The 26,563-nt window shown below is 41.2% G+C and overlaps 3 protein-coding genes across 3 annotated transcripts; all 3 read right to left on the reverse strand.

The window, feature by feature from the left end:
• Positions 1–1,852: 1,852 nt before the first annotated feature.
• On the reverse strand, positions 1,853–4,967 carry LOC116917267 (extensin-2). Its single transcript, XM_045169271.1, is given in 4 exon segments — positions 1,853–2,604; positions 2,606–3,118; positions 3,172–3,594; positions 4,959–4,967. Coding segments are annotated over 4 exon segments (1,251 nt in total). The 3' UTR covers positions 1,853–2,298.
• Positions 4,968–8,501: 3,534 nt separating this feature from the next.
• Positions 8,502–12,394, reverse strand: LOC116917276. The gene is made up of 8 exons (XM_032922713.2): positions 12,012–12,394; positions 11,186–11,805; positions 10,949–11,018; positions 10,713–10,868; positions 10,535–10,638; positions 9,915–9,995; positions 9,726–9,831; positions 8,502–9,624 (listed from the first exon to the last, which is right to left on the reverse strand). Exons 1-8 carry the CDS (start codon positions 12,018–12,020, stop codon positions 9,538–9,540), a joined length of 1,233 nt encoding a protein of 410 aa, XP_032778604.2. The 5' UTR covers positions 12,021–12,394; the 3' UTR covers positions 8,502–9,537.
• Positions 12,395–15,918: 3,524 nt separating this feature from the next.
• On the reverse strand, positions 15,919–24,277 carry LOC116917280 (putative uncharacterized protein DDB_G0271606). Its single transcript, XM_032922720.2, has 4 exons — positions 23,733–24,277; positions 18,775–19,071; positions 18,318–18,551; positions 15,919–18,181 (listed from the first exon to the last, which is right to left on the reverse strand). Exons 1-4 carry the CDS (start codon positions 23,745–23,747, stop codon positions 17,513–17,515), a joined length of 1,215 nt encoding a protein of 404 aa, XP_032778611.2. The 5' UTR covers positions 23,748–24,277; the 3' UTR covers positions 15,919–17,512.
• Positions 24,278–26,563: the final 2,286 nt, after the last annotated feature.

A 26,563-nucleotide genomic window follows, 5' to 3' on the forward strand; every position in this document is an offset into this window, starting at 1 on the left:
ACAGACAGCAGAGCTCCCGAGGTTTTCAACAAAAAACAACAACAAAACACGGAGACTATACCAATTTCCTTCTTTTCTCTTCCCAAGTTGTTTGTCGGATGAAGAGAAAAGAAAAAGAAAAGCCGGAGGAATCTTAGCGGGAAAAAAAAAGAAGAAATGCGGATTCGTTGGCTGCGTGATTAAACCACTCCTCACAGGGGAAGGCTATACGCACGCACTCTCGGAGAGCTGGTGACTCGATCGGTGTCCAATGGGAACTAAACAACTCTCTCTTCTTCGTCTTCTCTTTCTCTTGTACTATTTACCTCTCGTCTGTTTTTGTGTGATATCCCTCGAAAAAAAGAAAATACTTGCTGGACAGCAATAACGAGAAGAGAAAAAAAAAGGAAAAGAGGACGGTCTTCCGGTTCTTTCTCTTCTGTGTGTGTGTGTCGTAGGCAACAAACAAAATAAAATAAAGGGGAGCCGGCATTATGTCATTTAGGCCTACTGCCTTTTTTCTTCTTTGTTTAGGCTGTTTGGGGTAAGGGAGTGGGGCGTTCAAAGAAAAAAGGGGGGGCTTTTGGGGCAAGTAGGTTAACGGCCATGTATCACGTCATGCGACCTCAAGACTTCCGCGTGACGGATCATTTTCGTTCTCCGTCATCCAATTTTCGGTGTAACCGTCGAAAGAAAATCGGTTATTATTTATTTATTTTTTATTGTTGAAAACTTGACCGTAACGATAACGTCATCTTGTCTAAAAGATCTACGATCTAACTATTCGTTTTTTTTTTCTTTTCTGCTCGATTATTTTCTCTTTCGAACAAGAAAATCCCCCCAAAAATAATTCTTTCTTTACCGCATGGGTTTTTTTTTGTTAACGTTTTGTGTTATACCCCCCTGCTGTTCGTCCAAAAAGGAATGATTTAAAAAAAAAAAAAAAAAAGAAAAACGATTTATGGTATAACTCTCCAACTTTCACTAGTTTCTGTCGGTTGATTTCTCTTCGTCATTGTGTGCGTTATATGCCCAAGTGAAAGTTACGATGCCTTCCAACTATCGTAGAAAGAAGAGCGTATGCATCTTAAATGGAATTTTGGCTTTTTAAAGGGTGGTCCGCGTGCGTCGTCGTCTCCAACCACCTCTAAAATGTAGAATTTAAACACACGCACAAAATAAAAACATACCTCCCATTGGCTGTGCGTAAATACAAATAATGAAAGGTCGGTGAAGAGAAAATCAAGGCGTTGCGAATGGTTGGTGAAAGCGCACAGACGTTCGTTACTAGACTTTTTTTTTATATTATTTATTTATTTTTTATCTCGTCTTTTGTGTGTGACATCACACGCCTAGTCTGGTTCTCTTTTAACGGCCGATAAGCTCAAACTAGTTGACCGAGTCTGATTTTTTTTTTTAAGAATCTAGTTGCATTTCGTGAAGAGGGGGAGAGGGGAATCCCGTTTGGTTTGGCAAGGATATCAGCGACTGAAGCGGATGGGATCATCGTGTCCCACTTGGCCCGGTTTTTCTGTACTGTGAATTGGAGAGTCGGTCAGTGTGTTTTCCATGGAAAGACAGCCTTCCTCAAGGTTGGCCCGGCATAAGAAAAGAACGGGTGGGTTTATTTGAAAATGCCTCCTCCCTTCAGGCTATAAACATGTTGTGTTATATAGCTTTCTCTGGTTCTCTCTCTCTCCTCCTACTCCACCTCCTACTCCACTTCCTACACCTCAAGTCCGGTTTATTTCTTATTATCTAAAGAAATAAAAAGCTCTGCTTTGTATTTTTCGGTCACCTGTTTGGCTTTGCCCTAAAGTCTTTTTTTTTTTTTTGCCTCTTAAAAAACATTTTATTAAAATTCCAAATCGAGTTATTTTTTATCGAGTTGTATTCCTTTTTTTTTTAATGGATAACACACGCGAAAGAAGGAAAGCGTTCGTGCGCTATCGACGCAGGAATCCAGCTGCATCACACAAAAAAAACAAAAACATGTTAACACAAAACAATGAAGCACTCGTTTAACAAAAGAATTCAAAACAGGAAATTAGAAATCAAGGTGAGCGGGGAGAAACAAAAAAAAAAATGATGGAAGAGCTGCGTGAAATGTTGTTCCATGTTTAGACAGTTTGTGAATGAAAGGCCCCCATGTAAATCACGTTATAATTTTTTTTTTCTTTTCGCGTGACCGTAATGAGCCTCGTCTTACGATCACCTCATTTTGTTGTTATTGCAATGAACGTATCTAAACTATTTAGAATGATGAATCTCTTAGAAAATGCTGATATTTTTTGTTGTTTGAATGGCGTGCTGGAACGTTTAGCGACGACCTCCTCGTGGCCGTATCCGTTCGCCGTAGTTGTCGGCTTGGTCCGTTGGCTGGAACGATGCGTCCTCTTGCTGGTAAACGTCCGGCTGAGGCGCTTCGGACGGAACGATATTCGCGTAGGCATCATGTTGAAAGATGGGATCATTGAAAAATTCCGTCAATTCCGGATCTTGTTGTTGGTAATTGTCGATTTGCTGGGCGTTTTCCAACGCTGGCTGTTCGACGTATTGGACGATTTCCTGTTGAATCTCTCCGCTGGATGAACCGGAATAACCTGTTGGTTCTGTCGGAACGTATGGCCGCTTCTTCGACGGGCACCGTTTCAATTTCAGCTACAGGATAGGATTCCGGACCGGAGTATGTAGGGACGCGAGATCCTTCCGAATAAGACTGGGATTCGCTGGAGCCAATGTCAGACGATCCAGAGCCGTAATTGAATTCCGGAGCGGATACTTCTTGAATAGCGAAATTGGCCTTTGGTAGATCTGGCACCGTTTCCGATTGAGAATAGGCGGGGATGACAGATTCGGAAAAGGATTGCGCAGCGGAATATTCGGAAGGAGCTTGAGCCGGTGCGGAATCTACTGGACCCGGCTGCGAATAAGCTGGAGCAGGTTCAGACTGAACGTACTCCGCTTGTTCGGAGTAAACGGGAGCTGGTTGAGAATAAACGGGAGCTGGTTGAGAATAAACGGGCTCCGATTGCTGGGCATAAACGGGCTCAGATTGTTGGGGGTAAACGGGCTCGGATTGTTGAGGGTAAACGGGTTCAGATTGTTGGGGGTAAACGGGTTCGGGTTGCTGGGCATAAACACGGGTTCAGATTGTTGTGGGTAAATGGGTTCGGGTTGCTGGGCATAAACGGGTTCAGATTGTTGTGGGTAAATGGGTTCGGGTTGCTGGGCATAAACGGGCGCTGATTGTTGAGGGTAAACGGGCTCGGGTTGTTGAGAGTAAACGGGCTCGGGTTGAGAATAAAGGGGAGCCTGTGGAGTGTAAACTGGAGCCGAATATGGCGCCGGAGCGTATTGAACCGGAGCGTAGTAAGGTAGACGAGGAGCTGGTGGCAGGAAGGAAGGAAACGGAGGTCGGGCGATTTTGTAGAAATGCTTGCATTTACCCTTGGGTGGGCAGTGTCCTACCCAGGGGTAGGTGGCACTAGGTCCGGCTTGTAAGATGATGACCTTCTGCGGAACTGGATACGAATGGCCCTTTTGTTTCTTCTTGCCAGCGTCGACGAGCGCCAGTGACGCCAATAGAACAAAACAAAGCAACAAAGATATCACCTGTTGTAAAAGAAAATTACATTTTTCGTTAATTACAAATTAAAACAAATCAAAAAAAAAAAGCATGTACCAACAATTTAAGAAAGGGACGTTGGGGTAAATCTTTTTGTTTTGTTTTGTTTCCCCTTGACAGTTGTAACTGGAAGTAACACGTCAGAAAACCAACGGCTGTCCGGCTTGACCCACTCGATTTATCGTTTCTCTGTCTCGTTTCAACAGCAATTGTTACGGAACAATGCGCCTCACACGCGAAGCTTAATCTTTAAGGTCGTGCGTGTGTTTTGGATTTTATTTTGAAAACAAATCGAAAAAAAAGCTTTAAATGCCTGAAAGGAAGAGAAAGAGAGGCGTGCCAGTCGATTGCACGTCCTCATCTTTCATTTGCTATGTTCGGCTTAAGTCACGTAACATGAAGCGAAACTTTCTCCAAACTTCACCTGCCCGCTGGGCTAATATGATAATTCCTTTTGGCACTCGTCAGATGCATTAAAGGACATTACGCGCAAAATGGAGAGAAAGCGGATGAGCCGAAAGTTTGGGTCAGAAAATGGGCTGCTCACCATTTTCTTCTGTTCTCTTTCAACAACAAAACTCGCAATTGATGGGGGCAATTGGATAAGATTCCTTCTTTTCTTTTTTTTGTTGTTCTCGTCGTTTGGATGTATTACCTGGTGTGGTAACCTTCTTTTGTTGGTTTCACCGCCCCCCTTCTCGATCAAGCCGGTCGAGGGGAAGAAGAAAGAAAAAAGTGAATAATTACTGGTGGGGTTCTTCTTTTTTTTTCCTGATTTGTTTTTTCTACCAAAGAGAAGACGAACTGAATTGCGTTTCTCTTTGTGGTCAACAATGGCAGTTGATTGTTTTTTTTTTTTTTTGTATTTACTAGGTCAGTTCTTGAGCCATAATTAAGATCTGTACTTGAAATGATTGAATTTCTTTTCTTTTTTTCCCTATGGCTTTCAAAGCGGAATATTTCCCTAACATAAAAAGACCTCAACTTTAACATTTACAAGTTTTCGCTAATGTTTTTGCCCTTTTGAAATCTTGTTAGGGAGACCGCAAAATGTTTTGTACTGTTTTTTTGTTTTTTGTTTTTTTTTTTTAACGTTCTCCTATTATGTCCGTCTGTGGTTGACAGTTGCGCGCAGCTGGAAGACGAAATGCTTTCACGTTGGCATCCCGTATACGTCAGGATGATTGTAGTTTTGCCAACGTCACCCCCCAGTGCCTCCGGAATTTGGCCCCATCCACTCGACACAACAAATTACGGACGATTCCCCATTTTTCAATGAAATGTGAGGAGGTCAAATCGAAAATGTGGGTTAAAAATAGAAAAATCTAATCAAAATCTAAAGTCAACTTACCCTTGCCATGATTGGCTATTTGTTTTTTGTTTTCAATGAAAACTGACTGTTGATTCTTTAACGAATAATTCTCGTGGAATCCTTTTGCGATCCAATGTGGATGGAACGAGTTTGGATAAACGCTGGCGGATGCTTCAACAATTGTTTGATTCTTTTTACTTCTCGCGTTATCGAATGTATTCGCTTAGCGTCCGAAACAAGAGACACCGTTGTTTAAAATGACGCCAGTTCTCAACCGGCTGACCGTTTTTATACCAAGACCTCATTTCGCTCTCTCTCTCTTTTTTTTCTGTTCTTCTTCATTTCCCTCCTCTCGCCGTGCTGGCCCCCTAACAGCTCCATTGGACATGCCCCCTTCCAAGTTGCCTACTTCAGCGGGGCTGTTACCAACCACACGAGGGAGGTTTACCTGTTGGCTTTATCAGCGTCCGAAAGAATGCGCCGAAAAATGCGCAAACTAAAGAAAGAAGAAGACCACACTGTTTGGCGAGAGACGATGGTTTATTGGAAATCGACCAAGTGCATTACAATAATAACATTACCGCAAAAAGACAAGAACAAAAAAAATAAAACAGGAGTGCAACATGGTCGGGGGGAGAAAAATGGACGACAAGTTGTGCAAAATTTGAAGTTAGGGAATTTTTATGGAGGAAAAAACAAAGGAATTTTTTTTTGAAACCACTGAAATATGTGGGTGATGCAATGCGTCCTTCTTCTCTCTCTCTCTCTCTCTGGGACGATTTGCATCGGAGAAAATGGTCTTGAAGGGGAAAAGTTTCCTCTTTTCTCTTTCTTCTTTGGGGTCTCTTTTTTTTTGTTTTGTGGGGGGGAGATTGAGAGAAAGGCAACTTGGCAGCATGGCCAGGCCGTTTTCATGCTATTAGAAAATTTGGCTTGCAGGTCGGCTCTGAAATTGTTCAAAAACTCTTGCGCTGTCCCGCTGATTTTTTGTACGCTAATAAACGATCACAATACATCGGTGTATTCAAACTCGATTCCCCGCTAGAATCAAATCTCTTATCCATGCAACACGGAATCTATCCATCAGTTTTTTGTTTTTATGTCTCTTACATGGCGGCCACCGTAAATACTTTTAATGTATTTTTACACGCCGTTGGACCAAGGTCCCCCCCCTTTTTTTGTACCCGGTCTGACCGATTTGCTTTATCCATACAAATCTAACCATTCCGTTTATATTCTACTTTTTGCTGCCCGTGTTTGTGTGTTGAGTCCGTGCGACTCGAGTGGCCCGGCCAACACGCACAGGCCCTACTTCTTTTGTAATATCCTGGTTGTAGTGATATCGACCGAGATGCATCCGATGATTTTTTTTTTCGTTCTATAAGAGACCCCCCCAAACAAAAAAAATAGTTTGTCTTTAAAACTTTCTCTGTCCTCCCTGTCGATATAAACAAACACTCATCATTGTCGAATAGGGTGTAGGAAGTCGATCTAAAATCATCAGAGCGGCAACTCCTTATAGATTATTATGTCGGTGCAACGCGGTCGGCGGCTACGGTGTTAACGCATGCGAGATATGGCAGCGATATACATCTCTATCGTAATGAGTCTCTCTCTTCGGGAATCTTATAGCTGCAGCGGGGGAAGAAAAAAAAAGAGTTGGGGTGGAACAAGAACGCGATCGAGCCTGAACATCACGGACATCTTCTCTTTTCCGTCTCCGATATATCACTACTTTCTTTTCCGTATCAATTTCTTATTTTTGTTTTATTGGCTTTTCATTTGTCTAGTTTTTTTTTATTTATTATTATTTCGTTTGAACGGACTTGTTTATTTCTAATACATTTGGGGGGGAGGGGAATGGAGGAGGTGCTTCAACTTAAAAAAGAAAGAAATGTTGATTGGAGAGCGTAACTCTATTTCTAGATGATTGTGATTTTACCTAACATATATTTCTACTACTACCCTTTCCCTGCGGGAGCGTCGACTTTTCAAGTGTGTCGCAACTGTCGCACATATGAAGCGTGAAATAGGGAGATTAACCCAAAGCCTCGGGTCTCTTATTCTCTGTCCAGTTTACAACGCGTACCCTCGACGCCTAGATTTCCGCCTGCGTGTTGGTTGACTCTATATTTGACAAGGCTGACTAACGTGGCCTCCGTTCCGCCGCTAGCCAACCGACAACACACCCCAATCAAAAGAAAAGAAGAAAAAATAGGGAAAGACGAAGAAAATGGATAGTTGAAGTGGTTGAGAACCGTCAGCGCCTCCCCTTTTTTTTTGTAAACAAAAATGCAAAACTAGACGAACTTTCTTTTTTTTTCCTTCACGCATCCGCCAGAGGAGAGAAAATATCATTTCGGGCTTAGATTTCATATTGGATCCTTACCACCAAATCAAAGTAGAAATTGTATTCAACTTCCGACCACGTTAAATCCAATTTTTATGACTACCAGACGACAGTAAAACACGGCTGTTAATATTTACATGTTTTTTTTTGTTTTGTTTTGGGTTTGTTCCATTTGGCTCTACGTTGCCAACGGTCAATGTTGTGCGACGCAATGCGGATGGCTAGGAAACGTGCACAAGAGTGGCCGGATGCTGGAAGGCGTTTAAAAGCCGCAAGTCACGAAAGATGACGTTTCAACAACAACATGAAAATGTGGGCCGCTATTTTCTTCTCCTTTTTTTTTGTTTTTTGCATATTTAAATGTGGATCTTTAGGCCAAAAGAAAATGGCGATGCCGGGAGAGCTTTCACTTGATACCGGATTCTTTTTCTCCTTTATACATTTTTTTTTTTTCTCAGCTGATATGCAGGTCGAACAGCGGCCTCGAACCTTTTTCCATATACCAACAGCGTTTTTCCTCACCGACGGGCGGACGCATCGCCGTCGGAAAAAGCGAAACTTTCTTCACCTCTTTTCTGATACTTTCACCAGCGAGTCCACACGTGCGATTTGTATCCTCTCTCTCTTTGCAAATATGGACATGCATCGTTAATTCTTTTTTTTTTTTCGTTTCGTTGTTATCGACTTAATCTTTCAACTTGAAAAAAAAAATTTTTGATTTTCTTATTTCGTTAATTTAAAAAAAAAATCTTGACATCCGCCGTCCTTTAAAATAAAAAAAAATTAAGTCAGGAAAGGATTAAAAAAAAAAAAGAAATAAATTTTGCGAGAACAATAGTGTTGTTGTAGTTGACGGTGACAGATTAGGAAAGTAGCGACCGAGTGGCCGAACGACCGGACGGTACAAAACATGGCGAGTTTGTTATATATTTACCACCTCTTTTCTTCTCTCGGGCAAGTGGGCAGAAGAAAACTATTGGGGACATGCTGTGTTAGCATATGATTGCGAACGGTCGAAACAAAACGCGTACAATCGTCGACAAGGTTCACATACCATTAAACGAACCCGCTCATTTCCGCCGATAAACGGCTCAAAGTTAATAATAAGCTATTATTATTAACCCAAGGCTTTTTTTTTTTTACTCCGGCTATATGTAGCGCCCTGGACGTCACGTGACTTAATCTTGATTTGTTTTTAGAATAAAAAAACAAAACAAAGAAAGACACAGAGATTAGGTTGGATATTCGTGCGACATTATATTGTCGGTTTATGCGGTGCGCGATCTCTCGACCCCGCGGAACACACGGTTGCGCTCTTTGAACAGAGGCGGTTGTAAAGAAAACAATGGAAGAAAAAAAAATGAAATACGAAAGGCATTAGTAGGCAGATCAGGGATAAGGAAGAAAAGTAGGGGTGATGGCGGCGTATAGACGAGCAATCTTCTATCATCGGGAAATGCTGACCGTTACGTCTCATCTCACATTGTGTAACAAATAAAAAGAAAATAAAAGAAAAAGGAGTAGGGGAAACAAAAAAGACGGTGAAGAGGGGCGACATGGTCCGTTGATGAAGGGACCAATCAATACTGCCGCTCTCTTGGTCTTGTGTGGGTCGTGGCACTGCAGCGACGAGGCAACATGGGATAAGGCGAAACACAAAGGCCCATCAACAATGAAACTGGCGATACATTTAAGTTAGTCGATTTCAATTGCGGTTGCAATGCATGATCAAACGAGTAGGTGGGGGGGGGTGACATAAATAATTCACACGCATGGCTGATATGAATGCGATTCTTGTTTTTGTGAGTCGAAACATTTTCTTCTCGTAACTTTGAAAAAATAAAATAATAAAATTTGAATAAATTAAAATTGGGGAAAATGATCGAGCATTATTTTTTTTTAACAATTGCGGAAAATATTTTTGAGTGAGGCACAAAAAAAAAACTATCTGGATTTAGGGCGACAACTCGACTTCAGTTACATTCGTTTTTGTTATGCGAGTTGTTTTTCTAATCCCGGGTCTTGTTTGTTTTCTTTGAATTCGTCGTTACGTTTTTGACGTGAAAGGAACAAGGGCAAAAATATCGGGAAAACAATTCTAGAGTTCGATGAGAAGTGGTGAAACATAAGAGTATGTATGGGTTCTTCTTATTTTCTTTGAGCGGGCACTTAAGGTCCGACGTCAAGGACAACAGCCAACACTATCGTTATTTGCAATCTATGCGACTTCGGCCCAAACCCGCGTCCAGCCAAGAGTAAAAAACAATCCTATTGCCATCGCTGTCCGTCTATCTCAGCTGCCATCCGCTGCTGAGATGACGGCATGATGGCCCTTCTAGAAATAGCCGATGGAATCTAAATCGAAAAAAATTCAAACGTTACGTTTAACATTAAAACCGTTACTTGGCGCACCATGTTTTTCATGGCACAATTTAAAAATAGTTTGAATCGTTTACGTTGGCGCGTGAATCCAAGAACGGTTGCTTGAGAACGCACACGCAACAGGATGGAAAGGTGAAGGCTTCACGAACGATTTTGCCGTTTTTGATGGCCGCCAAGTGGCTGTCATTGTTGGTGGAATTGAAAAATTAAATTTTTTTTTAAATTTGTATTTTAAAAAAAATATTGGTGATTGGTTTCCTTACTGTGTGACAAATTTCTGCATACAAACGGCTTTGAATCCAGCCGGGAAATTTTCTGCGTGATGACACGGTTTGTTTTCACCCCTTGAAAAGAAAAACAAAATGAGGAAAAATTTATGAGGTTTGTTTCTTTGAATTTTTGAATAACAATTCGCTTAAATTCTATAGTAGACTGTAGGAAAATGTGCCAATAACGTTTGACATTTTACGTTTCTCGAATCGTTGCGCATCTTTTTATTTTCGTTCGTTCTTTTGCGTTCGGTTAATAGCTAGGATGTTGTAGGACCGAGCCGAACGATTATAATTAACCGCCGTGCAACTGGGTCGCGGTCAACGTTGACGTGGGAAATTAGTGAGCCTGAACATTTCCCACATTCCTTTACTTGGCCATCAGCGAGCAACAACTACACAGGAGAGTGCATGCTGTATGCTCCAACCTTGTGCCATTAAACTATATGTCGACGGTCTAACCTACATCACTTGGAGCATTTGTCCTCTCTGAAGAGCCTAGTTTGAAAATTGGCGGGTTTCTTACGTTCCGTAACTCTTGAAAGCGATTTCAATATCATAACTCCGTGTGCAAACATTTAGTGTTGTTATTATTATTATTATTTTTTCCTTACCGGCAAGTCTCGACCGTGATTGGCTGCGAGATGTTGTCTTGGTTAACGATCATCAACATTTCGTTGTCTTTACTTCTGGCCGATTTCGGGAACAAGAATTCGGTCTATTCATTAAACAGAAAAAGTCAAATTGAGTGACGTGCGATGAGGATGAACATATATATGAAAAGGGCACAACCTTTGAATCGCAAAGAGGTAGAATGTCAGTGGCTGACGTTACAGATGGTTTGATTCTGGTATTAATGGCGTGCGCCGTCACTGCCGTGCTCAAATCAGGTTTGCGCTGCGCCAATATCATGGATTCGTCCGGCTGGCTACTCGACGCCAACGGTTGCTGTCATCACAAAATTGGTTTGTGTCATAAAAAAAAGAACATTGCAGAAACGTATATTTGGCCAGCTGTTTGCCACTTACAATGTTGTCGGCGAAAAACGTAGTCAACAGACTCCCGTTATCTGACATGAGGATCTCTTTGATGGCCTCCCTGTTTGTTGAAGAACACAAAAAAATTTTTTTTAATGAATTCTGTTTTTTAATTTCCGCGCTTTTTTTTGGAACTTTTACTCGCTAGATGGCACGTGTTTCTTTAATCATTTGAAACGAGGGAATCGTGTAAAAGTACATGATGAATTGTGGGATTGGAAAACTCACGCTGGATAATTGGTCACGTCCTCGCAAAACTGCGACGATCCGTAAGATTGGCACTGAGATTCGTTCACTACCGGCGTCCAAACGGGTTGATTGATGTAGTCGACCGAAGATGAAACGTCAGCCATTTCCGAGTTGTCGGTCTCGCTAGCAGCGACGCCCTCCGTCTTATTGCAACCGGGATGGCGTCCGTGATGAGGGAACCTATTTTTCATTCGATCTTGGACCCCGAAATCAATGGCGGCAGCGCCTTCCATCGCACCGGCTTCATTAACAACCACTTTGTCCGCTTTATCGGCCCCGAAAAACATGGCGTCTTGCTCATTCGGTGCGATCCCTTTTCCCGTGTTCGACGCTTGTTGAATGTAAGGCTCCAAAGCGACGGCAGCAGCAGCGTCGTCGTCGGTGAAGATGTCATCCGTGTGGCGATGTTTTCGCAAAAATGCCGCCGAGTTTATCCGACCGCCATTGCGAAGCTCACGCAACCAATAGGGTAGCGAGGAGGCTCTTCGTGCCACTCTGTGTGATAATGCCGATGGATTCGAATAGTCCGCACGGACCGGCCATACGGAAGAGTTTGAGGAATGGATCGCGAAGATGATGGCCAACGTCGCGAGGATAATCTGAAACAAATGGAACGTTAGTTGTGTTTTGTTTCATGTTGGTTTTTGGAAGATAGCGAAACTGAAACTGTCCCGACTAAGCGCTAGCAGGAAACGGAAGTTTCTTATCATTTTCCATTGAATGGAATAGGAAAATAATTTTTTTTTTTTTTTTAAATTCGATAAAAAGTTTGAAGTCAATCCGAATGTAATGAACGAAAACTCACTAGATTCATGACGCTATTTGCGATGGGGGTACAAACTGGAGCAATAAATTAGAACGATGAATGGCCTGTGGGTGTCGCACTTGAATCACTTTTCTGATGGGGGGGGGAGATAAGTGGCCAAATAAATTAAAGAAGGGTAGAGAAAAAGGAAGAGATGGAGTGCAGTTCTCCGTGGAGCGGATTGAAATGAATACCAGGCGGCTGAGACTGAGCCCTTTTTAAACATCCTATTCGCTCACTGTGCGTGCGTTATACGTGTGGAGGCGGACGGGGGTATTTCGAAATCACTTTTCTCTTCTCCAACATTGCCGCCGGGAGGCGACATTCCACTTCCGACGGGAGTTGCAGCCTCTTTTTTTTTCTTTCTATCCCCCTTTAAAAAAATCCCTTTTATTGGCTTTTTCCCTATCTTCAATAACGTTTGAAAAAGAACGGATAAACAGACAAACTAATTCGCTGATCGTTCCCACCGAAATGGCTGTTGATGGGCAAGACTGGACGTGTTTTTCTTTCGTGGTAGGATGGAACAAGAAAAAAAATAGTAGCCGCATCTTTTGTGATGAGAAATCGACAAAAATAGATCGGGGTTTTGTATGCGTTTAAAAAGGAAAACAAACAAAAAAAAGGGGGCGAATACGTTGAGCAGTGACCTCTTGGTCGATTCACTCTCACGTCAAGAAAGTCTGCCTGTCTACATGGGTGGAGCTTAGATTCGAATTTTTTTGTTTTCAGGTCACATTTTATCGCGAGGTCTCAATCTCTTCCCAACCAACATCCGGGTTTCCGCCATTCAGCTGAATACCAATTTCTTTTTCCTTTCGTCTCCCCCCCCCCTCTTTTATTCAAATATTTTTTTTTTTCTTAAGGTCATCATTTAAAAAAAAAAAAAAAAAAAATGAATTAAAACACATTTTTTGTACATCGGGTTTCCTCGTTATTATTTTGTTTTTGACGCATTATCGTTAACCGGATTTCCAATAGCGTGACGGTAGATTATTTTTGTTAACTACTTGGCGTATGAGTCATCCTTGCACGACATCCTCTACGTGCCCGTACTCCCTACCACTAAACGACCCCGCCTTTTAGATTGTGCTGATCAAATACGAGCGATTCTTTTTATCTTTCCCTTTTTCTTTTTTTCACGACATGTAAAACGTGCCCATTCATTCAAGCCCGTTATACAACTACTCACATTTCGCAAGTTTTCAAAACTTTGCCGGTGTCACGCAGAATGCTGGGACCGCTCTTTGATTTTTTAAAAATAAACTGTCCCCTCTTCCGTCTTGATGCACAAAAAAAATTATAATTGGTACCCCACAAGATGGTGAAATGTGAAAGACTTGAGATGATGTCGGTAATCGCCGTACGACAACAACTCGCATCATGCAATTTGCTAATCTAAACTGCCATTTTTTTTTTTTAATTACTATTCCCAATGATTATTCCACATATTTTAATGAGGAAAGTTTTTTTTCTTTTCAGTTGCTAACGACTTTGTTGACTTCTCAGCCGATGATGTCACTAGATGACGTCAAATTTCCCTTTGTCACGATGATTGTTGATATTATTAGATAGCGCTACTAACGAGCATACCGGTATCGCTCGGGGCGTGGGCGTCAGAGACAACTCTTAACCCGACCTCGTTAAATGATTTAAAAAATATATCCATTAATTCTAGTATTATTTTTTTTTCTTTCATTTCCGTTTAAGGGGAAATTCCCCTCGTATACAAGTTGCGGTAGATTGCGACTATTTGCGTACACGCGTTCGAACCGTCCGCTAGTGGACCGTGACGCTTGTTCGTGTATCATTCGTTCGCGCAATCGTTGACGACAATGAACGCTTCTGTTTGCGTCATCCACTGTATACAAAAAAATAAGTGAAGGGGGCTAGGCTTTTGTGCCTACTATGTGTAACAACACGCTCTTTCACCACTACATTCTAATTGCGGCTGCGTGTGTAAAAGAAGAGCCCAGCCTTATACAGCAGCGTGTTGTTTCTGAGTTTCTTACTATAATGTTTGGATTCTCGGTACTCAGTTTGGAGGTCTGGTTGGTAGACGACCCCATGTCGTGCATTGCGTTGACGCCTCATGCGCGACCGACATTGTACAATTGTTCCAAGGCAGCGTCTTTTTTTTTTCACGTAATTTTTTTCCCCCCTTTTTCTCGCGAATTATTGCTACATGCAGTGTTGTCACTTGTTCCCCATTCGTAGAAATGAATTAGAGTTTGCATTTTCTACTATAGACGGGAAGTTGCGTTACCGTCTCTCTACGTGCCGCTCGCGTTCGCAATTTTTGTTCCCCCCCTTTTTTTTCCTGTTATAGTTTGTCTTTGGCGCAATTATAGCCGCCGGGCATGGATGTGTGGCATTTCGTGGTATCCGGCACGGTGTGTGTGTATTTAATTTTTTTATCGTTGCGTGGAAATGGCGGTTGGTGGTATCATCACAGATATAAACATCCTTTGGTTCGTTTGGTTCGTTTGGTTAACATTGTTACACTTTCGGGTCGGCGACGTCTATTAACGTCCTTTGAAGCTTTCATCTTTCATCGACCTAGCTCCTAGCTATACGTAGCCTCTAGCTGATCCCGATCCGGTTCCAGGGGAAAACATCCTGGATGGAAGTGGAACTTTTTTTTTTCTATTTTTATTTTTCCTTTTTTCTTTTTTTTTTGAAATTATGATTTTAAATCGATTTCTCTCTCACGACTTGTATGGAGGACGTATGTTAATGTAGGGGATTTCCCATTTCACTTTCGAACCATAACACAAGTCCGTTCCCTTAAAAATAGAAGGCCGGTTCCGCAAAGAAGTAATAATAATTTTTAAAAAACCGCTACTGCAAACACCACCATCTGTTGCAAAAGGGTTCAAATCAAACATTAAAAAAAAAAAAAGACGACGGGGAATTTTCTAAAACATCGTAATGATTCACATTTTCGTTGTTGTTGTTGTTGTTCAGTGTCGCCTTTAAAGAGAAAAGATGGGGAATACACACGTACTCCTTTACTGTGTCTCGTGAACGGGAGAAAGCAGGGTATTCTTCCTTTTCATCATCATTACGAAAGCGTTTGATAAATAGATAAAAGAGTGCTGTTAGCAAGTAACATCGCCATCTAGACGTCAGTTTGTCCAACAAAATAGCTACCATTGAATTTGGTTTTTTTTTTTTCTTTTTCACGCGGTCAGTTTCTTGTGTATGACGCACGACCCATTCCTTGACGTTATGGTCTGTTATTTAATTAAAACGTATTTTTTTTTTTTTTTTCATTTTTCATTTTCCATTTTGTTGCGATTCTTATTAATCCGCTAAATAAAAAGAACGATCCAACTTTCTACATTCGGTAGAAGCTCGGCCGGCATAATCGTTTTTGCATATATGGCGTGATCGCTGTGACGGAAGGTGGTGATAACAAATATTGCTGACATCATATTGACTTTGTCTTTCCTTTTTCCCTCCCTGCTTTTTGCCGATCTTTGGGCGCGTGTGCGCCTATTTCGGTAGTGATCCGGCACGATGACGATATGCCTCTATACATGGATCGAAAAACTAGTTTACGTCAAATGTTAATTTTCTCCTTTGCTCCATATGCGCACAAACAGCAACGATGGAAAGGCATTTTTTTTTTTGTTTTTTTATGGTTTTGATTATAATTTTGTTCATGTATATATTTGCAATTCAGAAAACTTGATTATATTCGATTAGCTGGGCGTTTGGCTTTCTCACCTTGTACACGTTTTTTTGTTTCTCTTGATATTTCCCGTATGCGCTCTAACGTTTTTAAAAGGCCAACAAGTTTCTCTTCAATCTGTTCGTAATGACGACTCTATTCTGGAAGTAGGTTGATTGATCGTTGTCCGAAAACATTTCTTTAAAAAAAAAAAGAACCAACTTCGAAACATAAGACCATTCCATTTTGTTTTGTTTTTTCTCTCTCTCATATGTGTTATACATAGAATGCTTAATCATTTAGTAGATGGTTAGCCGAAAGGCGTGACAGATTGAGAAGAGACGGAACAAAAAGATACCCACAAAACAGAGAATGAAGATATACGCTAAGATTCGAATTACATAACACCGTTTATAATACGAACGGAGAGCCAATGCAGAAAGGACGGGTGACATGAAACAAAAATATGCAAATTTCCTATAAAATAAAGATACTAAAAAAAAACATTAAAAGTAAAAGAGTATTAAGAACCATCAATTCCTTGTTTTTCAGGATGCACCCCATTCCGTTCCTTACACACGCAAACATACCGCGCACCGCCCGGCTTATTCTTATTTACACATAAGTACGTATCTAATTGGAAATTTTTTCGTCACACAGTGGCTTTACAATATAAATTTTTTTTTCCTTTTTTTTGTGTGTTTGTTTGTGTCTAAGGTCGTCACTACGCAGTCACGTAGCGCAGTTTTCACTGGAATCTAAACACAAACAAATTTATTATTTATTATTTTTTCTTTTAAATATTTTTGATCTGATCATCGCAGCGCCAAACCGGCCAGCAGCGTTTGCAATGTTTCTTTTTTTTCTTTCGTTGAAGCCTTTCGTATTTGTTTCTCTTGAAAATCCCACGTGCCGTCGTATTTTCAGGACAGAATCCAAACGCCATGTGTGTTTTCCTCCGTCTTTGTTTACACGGCAACGGGACAGAACGACAGATAACCCTGACGGCTTAAAAATAAAAGCATCAGAAACTGCGAAACTCTGATCGACTGACGAGTGCCCAACTACGTTTTTGTTTTTTTGAAGTACACAAAGAACTAAATTCGCAAAGGCTTTTAACGGGCCACGGTAAAAGAGTAGCAAGAAGCAGCGCACTCGATCGTCCGCTAGATGATGTTGCGAGTGCTATGTTAATTCTTTTCAACTATTCTTTGTGTTTGGCAGTTCCCGGTGAATAAACGATTACATAGGAAGCCAAAACAAATAAAATTTCAATTGCTTATTCACGCCAAGTGTTTGTGTTTCGCAACATTTTACTCGTTTTTATTTTATTGAATTTTTTTTTTTTTTTTTTCTTTAATATTTCGTTCCACTATATTGCGATGGCCGTTGAATGACACTCAAAGGCAGCAAATGGATGCTTCAATGCCGGAATTCACGAATATTTAGCGTCTGCGTCGTAAAATGTGCAATCTCATTTTCGCCGCCTTCGTCTACTGTCCGAATTTTTAGCGATTCATCGTCAGTTAAGCAGACATGTGTTATGTCGTTAATGACACCTCTAGACACGTTAAGAAACATACGAAACATGTGACATTTTAAAGAAATAAAAAATAAAAATAAAAACACGGGGATACATCATTTTCAATCAGAATTTCTTTCAAGGACAGGGGTAATTAAGCCGGGAACCGTTACGTACTTGCCGTACGGCTTCCTCCAACACGTTCGTCGTTCAATTCAAAATTCATAGACAATCAAAAGTTTTTTCGATTTTCAAACAAACAAACAAAATTATATGCAGCAGTTCCACGGCCGTCTTTTTTGTTTACGCAAATGGGGGGTACTTTGGGAAAAGTAGATTTTGATCGTTCGTATCCGTTTGCAGCGGAAGAATACCGGCATTGTTGACGCCTGCGTTGTTGTCCGTCAACGGCGAAACGGGCACAGGGCCGCTAGGTTGTCGTGTCGTGGTCATTCCACCTCGAAAAACGGGAGCTGAAGGGTCGCCCGATGATGCGCTCGCAGCCGGAGCAACCGACGGGGTAGGTGTAGTTGGTGGCGTACTGGTGGCCGGAGTTATAATTGTCGCCACTGTTGTTGTCGTCTGCTGTAACTGTTGTTGTTGCTGCTGCTGTTGTTGTTGCTGCTGCTGCTGCTGTAACTGTTGTTGTTGTTGCTGCTGCTGCTGTAACTGTTGTTGTTGTTGGAACTGTTGTTGTTGTTGAAGAAATTGCTGGGAGGGTTGTTGCAAGTTTTGCAACTGCTGAGGCTCCTGAATTGGAATGACTGGACGAGGCACTTGCGGTTCTTGAGGTGCAACCGGAGCCGGACGAGGAATCTGAGTCACTTGCACAGCAGGTTGTTGCTGTTGTTGAGGTGGAGGTGGAGTGAACTGCTGGACAGGCCTTGGCTGTTGCGGTTGCGGCTGCTGGAAGAGCTGTTGAGGCTGACGAACAGGCTGACTTAACTGCGGGGGTTGCGTAAATTGCTGCTGCTGCTCCAGAAAAACAAAAGCCAATCACATAAAAATGTAATCGATTTGTTAGGGACAATAAAACATAGCGACCGATAAGGACAATTTAAAAAAATAAAAAAATTGACACACAAAAATGTGATGTGCGGTTTTATACTTGCGGTTGTATGGGACGCTGGTTCGGTGGACGGAAACCTTGTTGCTGAACCGGGGCCGGCTGTCTGATCGGCTGCTGAACTGGCGCTGGCTGCGCCGGGCGTGTTGGTTGTTGCTGCTGGACAGGAAATTGTGGACGGACCGGTTGTGTCGGCTGTTGAAACTGGGCTGGTTGCCTGAATTGTTGGGGGAAAGTTTGCTGTTGCTGACGAAATGCTTGTTGGGTTACTTGTTGCTATTAACACAAAACGAATAAAAACCGGAAAGAAAACACGCACAAAAACTTTCAATTAATCTGCGTAGTCCATCGTCTTATTGCTTCTGGATTCGATAAAAGATAACGAAAGTTTACACGCCCAATTTGCAAAATTCAAATTTTTCATTTTTTTTGTTTCTTTTTTCTTTTCAAAACAGGTCCATTTGCATTTAAAATTAGCGAATGGAATCGTTTTTCTGACCTGCTGGGACGTGGGCTGCCTGAATGGCTGTTGTGCCAGTTGCGCTTGTTGTCGTGTTTGCCTCACTTGCTCGGCCATCGCTTGAAACGGCCTGGACGGCTGCTGTTGGAACGGCCGTTGCGGTCGTTGGACATTAAAAATCTGGCCGGGCAGTTGCTGCTGGCGAGGTACCCTGAATTGCTCTTGTTGTTGCTGCTGTTGAAACGCTTGCTCGAACGGAGGGAAACGCTGGAACTGGGCCAAGCTCTCGCTCGCCAGTAAGATGACCAGCACCGACAGCATCACTTTCGATTTTCCCTAACAATGAAGAAATCAAATGATTAGAACACAACAAAGGGACCCCTTTTATTTTTCTTTATTATTATTTACGGTTCTTTTCACTTAAGATTTTGGGTTCTTCGTAAGAGCTTATGCTAATAGGACTTTGGTATAGCCTTGAAAAGAGCAGCAGAAACACGCCTCTCGATGTCTTGATTACCATCCGTCATTATGAAAACAAGGAAGAATATTCAAGGTTGAAATAGCGGAGATGGGCACATTGTACAGGGTTTATATGCGTTGTTCATTTCTTTGCTTCCCCTCCGTAGCGCATACACCACTGCTGTGTGTGTCCGTGAAATGAAGAACGACTATCCATCATGCAAATGACAGGATTTTCCCCCCTTTCTGCTGGCGACCTTATGAACCTCCACTGTACGGTTGTGGGATTCTTTTTAAGAATTTTTAAACAAAACAGAAAATCGCCCCCCCCCCCCTTCATTTTTCAAAAGCCACGACTACCCTCACGTTTCTTCTCGTTTTTTTTTTTTTATTTATTTTCTTCTTTTAAATCCAGACATGCCGAAAAAGAAAAAAATCAAACAACAACATCCCAGGGCACGTCATCAATATTCCCATTTTTGTTTTGTATAAAAGACTCGATGAAGTTAAGGAGATTTTGTGTGCGCCCACACAACGAACAGAGTTCGGTTTAGAAAGAAAGACTCCAACGGCGACTGTGGTCAATAAATAAAAATCCGGGGGGGGATGTGAAAAAAAATGGAAATCGAAAGCGAAACGAAAGAAAAAGTTTTCATCGTGTCCTTGCCCTTCTTTTTCTTTTCCTTTTCCCACCTCGTTTTGTACGTACGTGCCAACGACTTACGACTCTGAAATGCGCGCAGCGTTCGCAAAAACAAGCCCCAAAGGCTTACACACTATATGTGACGTTTACGCGTGATTTTTTGTTACTACTTTCAGTCAGAACGTGACTACACACGTTGAACGAATTCCCTCAACTCGCAAAACTGAAGCAGAGGCAGAAACACGGCAATTTTCAGTAAACAAAAGGCCATATTTTCCCCTCTATTTTTTTTTGGAGAGGACTTGTCGACAAACACGACATGTTGCACTCGATCATATTTTGCCTAAATGTAATGCAGTAACCTTTAAAAGCCTCTCACTTTTTTGCTTCTTTTACATTTAAGTTTCAATATAAAGAAAGAAAATGGAACAAGTTGAAATGAGAAACCTGTCGTATGCGGCTCGTCGTCGTTCATCATTATCAATGCCTTTCACCCTTTTGTGCTGGACCGAGTCCGTTTTGTTGCGCACTTGATGTAACGGGTCGCCCGTTAAAAAGAAAATAGAAAAAAAGGCTGCGCGTATTTTCTTAAGCGATGCCTCGGCCAGCTGGCAACGTGACAATAGAAATCCAGCCGTTTGGCCAGCTCTCTTTCACCCCGAATAAGTAGTTAGCTATATAGATGCTATATAGTGTAGTGAGAGCTAAAACTATACAGAGCCTCGTGCGTCTAACGCAACTTCGGAGCCTCTCGCTTTCACCCGACCGCATCCGACAGCAGTTGGAAAACATTTTTTAATTTTTTTTTTTTCTTTTTTTCTTATTGTGTAGTCAGTAATTTTTGTTACAATTATTATTACTTGCTTTTTGTTTCTTTTTTGGAAAAGATAACAATTCGTCAATAAATTAAGTGAGCCGTACGGGAAATTTCGGGAGAAAAAAACAACTCACGAAACGAAAGAAAATGTTTTGTTTTTCTCTCTCTGTTTTTCGTAATGTTTAAATAGCTAGACCACAACGGACAGTGTTCGAATCTATAAGGATAAAGATGAGTTGCGTAAATTGCTCGGCTGGTTCGAATATTTATTTCTTCGCGCTTTTGTGTTACGTATACGCGCACATTTCGCGTGCCACGGTTTCAATTAATGTGTCTATACAGACGCGGATATTTTCGGTTACAGGCCGTTAAACTTTTGGTCTTTTTTTTTTATCTATCACTCGCGTGTTTTCATTTTTTTTTTTTTACCGCTTCGTTCAAACTTCTATTTTTTTTTACGAGTTGCCTCTGTGTATCTCCTCCACATTTTATGTATCGGCCATTTTCTAAAAAAACAAACGCGGGGAAGAACGAAAACAACTTGCGTACATTTGCCATACATTTTCCTCTTTCTTAGCAATCGTTCTCGCCAGCTTTCTTGTCGAAACGTATCCACTAGCGTGTCCTGTTTAATGCGTCTGGTACTAAAATGTCGCAATGGTCGATGCGTTGGTACATTGTCGGCTGTGTAAAGTGAGTCTTTCTTCAGATGGATTCACTTTTGCTTTCTTTGTCTATATACTGGATCTTTTTAGGGCAGTGATGGTATTAGCGTCATAATTGCTTATTAGGTTTTGTTTCCCCTCCTGTCTTGTTGTGCGCTTAAATTGCTGGGCACATCAGCCAAGGCCGTGTTGCATTTTCTGGTGGACTGTGGTGATGTGCTGTCTAATAAGTTCATTTTAGACGCATATATATGGCCAACATAGACGAAAGGGGGAGGCCAGCTAATAGGCAGGTGTGCACAGGTGAAGGCCGCGGCTGCTGCCTTAAACTTCACCATCATTAAAATAGCCACCGAGAAAAACAACGTAAGCTCTCTACCAACACAACAGCCGAGTTTTACCCAACGACCTTTTTTTTTTTTTCCAATTAGTTATCTTTCTTTCCCAATTTCCCTTTCTAACCAGAAAATTACTAATGAAACTTCCGTCAAAACACATTTCATTAAGGAACGGCGTTCATTTTTTCTTTTCCCCTTTCTTTCAAACTTTAAAAAATGTGACGTAGGTCAAGACATCCAATAAAATATAAAACCTATTTTCAAAATATATATTAGAACATCGCTTGAATGTTATACATTACATTAATTTGCTTTCTCTAAGAAATGTGTGTCTCTCTTGTTTCTGTGTTTGGCCATTTTGTTTTCTCTTAGCGGCCCATCAACAAGCAAAGGACGACTTTTTGTTGTTTTGTTTTTTACCTTTTTCAGCAGGAATCAGGTGTGTCCTCGGTGGCACCGCCAAAAAGAAAACAAAAAATCGCGTTTCACTCTTTCTAGTGACCGAAAAGAGAGAGAGACGGCACCCGACAACAAGAAATGCTGCCTCGGATGACAAAAAGAAATCAAAGCTGTAAACATGTGCGTTCGAATCAAATTAATTCCAATGACACGCGCAAGTTATTTGATTCTTTTCGATAACATGCTAATCTTAAATAGCGGTTGTACTTCTACTTATTTTTTATTCTTTTTAGCGCGAATTCTTGGGGGAAAGCGAAAATTACACGTTTATTAGCGAAAGGGACTTTTTTTTTTTGTAGGTTTGTGGCTGGGTCATTTTGTTTTACAAAAGAACGGAGCCCAACGGGCGGAAAAATAAACACACGTACGTCACTTCTTTCGCTTCCGAATTTGAAACAAAAAAAAAAAACATAAGAGAAAGACAACCAAGGTAGAGAGCGAGAGATTATACCATTTCTTTCACAAACAGGTTTTTGTGTGTGTGTGTGTTTGTCTCGGGGGGGCTATGGCAAACCGAACATTTTTTGTTTTTGGCGCCGGTTTTTCTTCTTCTTTCCTGAGACATCGCCAGCACACTTTCTACACATATGCACACACGTGTATATATATATTTATGCGCTAAATATATGCTGAACTACTGTGCATAGTGCTGTGGCTATACTACCGTATAGACTATATAATGTGAGATGTCGGGACAAGATGAAGAGACCGCTCCCGGAGAAACGGGGAGAAAGGCACAGAATAAAAGAGAAAGATGTTTTTTGTTTGTTGTTGTTGTTGTTGTGTATGTTCGTCGGTGCTGCTATACCTTACACAAAATGTAATTGTCGCCTAGATAAGGAATTTGGAAAGAAATCGAAAAATACGACATAATCATTTTGATGTTTTTGGTTGACACGAATGTATAGTCGACAGAAAATAGCGATCGGAAAAAGAAAACGTTCAAATGTACAGCGGATGAAAGATAAATCTTCCATAAAAATGGGATCGTGCATCAAATACCCTTGAACGTTTCCTCTTTGTAAATTGTTTTATGTGTATTTTTTTTTTTTTCCTGGCAGTCAGAAACCAATAGGAAACGCGTTTTAAAAAGAAAACGAGAATCTGTTTCCTGATAAACCTGTGAGGCGTTTAATTTTCCTGTTTTTTCTTTTTCATTTCTAATTCGTTCCTTTTCAACCTAACTTTTTATCTATGCATGTCCTAATGGAAAACCGGCCGCTTTGATGTGCCTATATCTTGACACAAGCCAAAAATGTCATTTCTTTCTTTGTTTTTTTACAATGGTCAAATTTTTATGGTTTGGAATCAATGACCGCGCGATGCGTATATTCTTGAATTTATTAGTTTCTCCTTAAATTGCTTCTTTGTCCTCTGATTCCCAATCATCCACCTGTCGATCTTCCTTCTCGAACCGGGCAATGGATTTAGAAAAAAAAAATGCTATTCACGTATTGACGACCACTTGTCATGCCATGCGATTCTTAAGGTAAATTGAACTCTGTCAGGTGCACGTTAGAAAAATTCAATTTTCGCTGGTTATTACAAGCTGTTTCGACCTTCAAAACTAATCGAACTCGCTACAAATGGAAATACGCAAACGAAGTCAAACTTACCCACAGGGATGCCATGTTGAATTAGATAATGATGCGCTTTTTTTGGTGGTGGGGGGGGGGGCGATTTGCGGCGGCAAATTTGATTGATTCAAATGGAAAACCACCAAAAGTCGAAGAGAATGCGGTTTAATGAGCAAAAACGATGTGTGTTTTTATACGCAGCTGTTTATTAAGGAAGGCACTGTCGTAACACTTGAAAACATCACATCACATAAAAAACCGAAGACAAACAAATGAAGCGCGTCCGCTTTTTTTTTTAAATTGCAGTCCCGGCTGTCGATTTTTTTTTTTTCTCTTAAGAGAACCGGACCAAACAAAACAGCAGATGTTTTCTTTGGTGCCGATGAATCGTGAAAAAGATTTGCGCCCGAAGAATGGAACACTAATAGCGACGCCAACTGGAACACGGGCACATGTATAAAACACAGGAGGAGAGCACCTTTCTGAATAATTAAAAAAATGTGCCTTTTTAGCGATAAACTGGCAGGGCCACCAGTGCTGTGGCCAGCGTATGTGAAACGAGTGAGCCTGGCCGTGTTTCTTTCTGTGCGGGTATATGCTGGCCCAGCCAGTCTAAGCCCAGGCTTCTCTCAGTCAGTGAACTTTCACTCTCTGTTGGCGTTGGCCAAGTCTCTGGAAAAGAAAAAAAAAAGGAAAAGGAAAGAGAGAGAGAGAGGAAGAAAAGGGGCGGGAGAAGAAGAAAGGTGGACAAGAAAAAGGTGTATATCTGCGAAGAAACAAACTAAACTTTACGCCAGTATTGAAGGAGGAGGACAGCTGGCCAACATCAAACCGCTGGCGGAATAAAAAATACCTGAAAAATATTCACGTTTTTTGTTTTTTGTTTTTAACCGAACAAATATCGACTAGATGTAAGAAAGCAAAGAGGACAGTAGCCCCAGCAAAAAGCCAAAAGGTTCGACCTTGACAAAGGCCTTCCAATCAGACCGCAATTGTGGATGGAACACATACAGTAAAGAGTTGTTGTACACGTGAACCCTGCGTCTATATAAACCTCCACCTTTATTATCTTACAGTATATTCAACTCTCATTTGTAGCTCAGCCTTTTCCGCTTATATCTTTTTTTATAATTTATTTTCATAACCAGATTTTTTGTTTTTCTTTAGTGAACAAGGGTCAGGTTCTTCTTATTTAGTTCTTTTCTTTTTGGCCCTATCTTTATTAGGTTATTCCTCCCTTGTTGCGTTTGTGTCTCTGATTTTAAATGAATTGAAATTTGTTTGTCTGAATTGATTCCTTTAAAACATTGGAAAAGATGAAGCAACCAGGCCAAAACATAGAGCGTGACCTTGCCGTTGGACCGTAACAATTGACAAGGCACATACCCTCTGATTTTCGTGCTCAACATTTACCGTCATAACCAGTTTTTCGGTTGTTGTCGCTACATCGTCTAGAAGTCTATCACTTTGCTATTGGATGATGAAAATAAAAAAATTCTGGCAGTCTCTCCGGTCGATGGCCTTTGAGCGTCTTCTTTTGTGCCTCTCCAGTTTTTGTGGGGTTTTTAAAAACATTCCTCGACTTGTTTCTGAAGAGTTTTTCTTGTTGTTGTTTTTTTTCTTTAGCTTCTGTGTTATGTCGTTTGTTTGTTTTATTTATTTCTTCTATTTCCCAACTGAAAGTCGACTTAACAGGGCCGATTTGATGGAAAGCTGATTAGAAATCACGTGTATATGTGTGTCCCCTTTGTTTCTCTTGCTAGCTCCTATTCTACTCTCCTTGATGGACCATCAATCGTTGGTGTACCATGACAGGTATGCAGCCAGCAGCCTGTCGTGCACTATACGTTTGTATACAACACACACACACACACACGTGTGTGTGTAAGAAAAGAGGGGGTTTTACGCATAAACGGTCACCGCTAGGTGACATCAACTTCAAAGGCCTCTCTTCACTTTCCATTCGACCGAGATCGAATTGCTCATTTGATTTATGCGCACAGACGCACACAAGTCCGCGCGACATAACTCGGTGCGCTTTAAATAGACTGACGTTACTACACGCTGTTCATAATGTACCTAGTAAATCAATTTATGGTTGAATGTATTTCAGTAAGAGACTCCAAGGGTCGCCATCAGTAAGATCCGGTGTGTTAGGCCACTAGGGTTCGGCTTTTGTCGAAATGTGTGTGCGTATGGACATGAAAAGGAAAGTGGTGTACATGTCGGAGCGATCTTATAACAGAGGGGGGTTTGCTATACGACAGCCCGTCCGAAATGAAGATAAAGAGGGGGGAAAGAAGTCGGCGCCAGCGCTATATTTATACATGTATACATACGCACCACGTACTGTACAATAACGTATCCGTATCGCTATATATGGGGCTATATATACGTGGTACACAACCCGAAAGATGGACTATGCGTATCGGATTGTTTTGTGTCGTTTTTTTTTTCCCCTCTTTGGGTGCTCGAACCCCCCAGTTCGAGCCTTTTTGAATCGTTTTTTTTTTTCTTTCCGTTCAGAACGTACTTATTGTAGACTAGATGTGACCCCGAAACTACAAATAAATAGAGACTGTTTTCACATCCAAAATGGAAACGGAAATTTACAAAACGCTGTTTGCTATTTTGCTTTTTAAAAAACTATTTAAGTTTATGTCGGCAAGAACTCTTCACTTGTTATTGTTCGTATTTATTTATTTTTTTATTTTTTGTCTACACGAATTTTGTCGTTGCGTGAGTACAAACATCAACAGTGGATGCAAACATGGGCGGGGAGCAGCACTCCAGTGTTCCATTATTTTCTATCCGGCACGCATGACCCCACATTCATATGCTACACTCATCTCCATCATCCCGTTTCACGA

Source organism: Daphnia magna, linkage group LG2, assembly GCF_020631705.1.
Source record: "Daphnia magna isolate NIES linkage group LG2, ASM2063170v1.1, whole genome shotgun sequence".
Classification (NCBI taxonomy): Eukaryota; Metazoa; Arthropoda; class Branchiopoda; order Diplostraca; family Daphniidae; genus Daphnia; species Daphnia magna.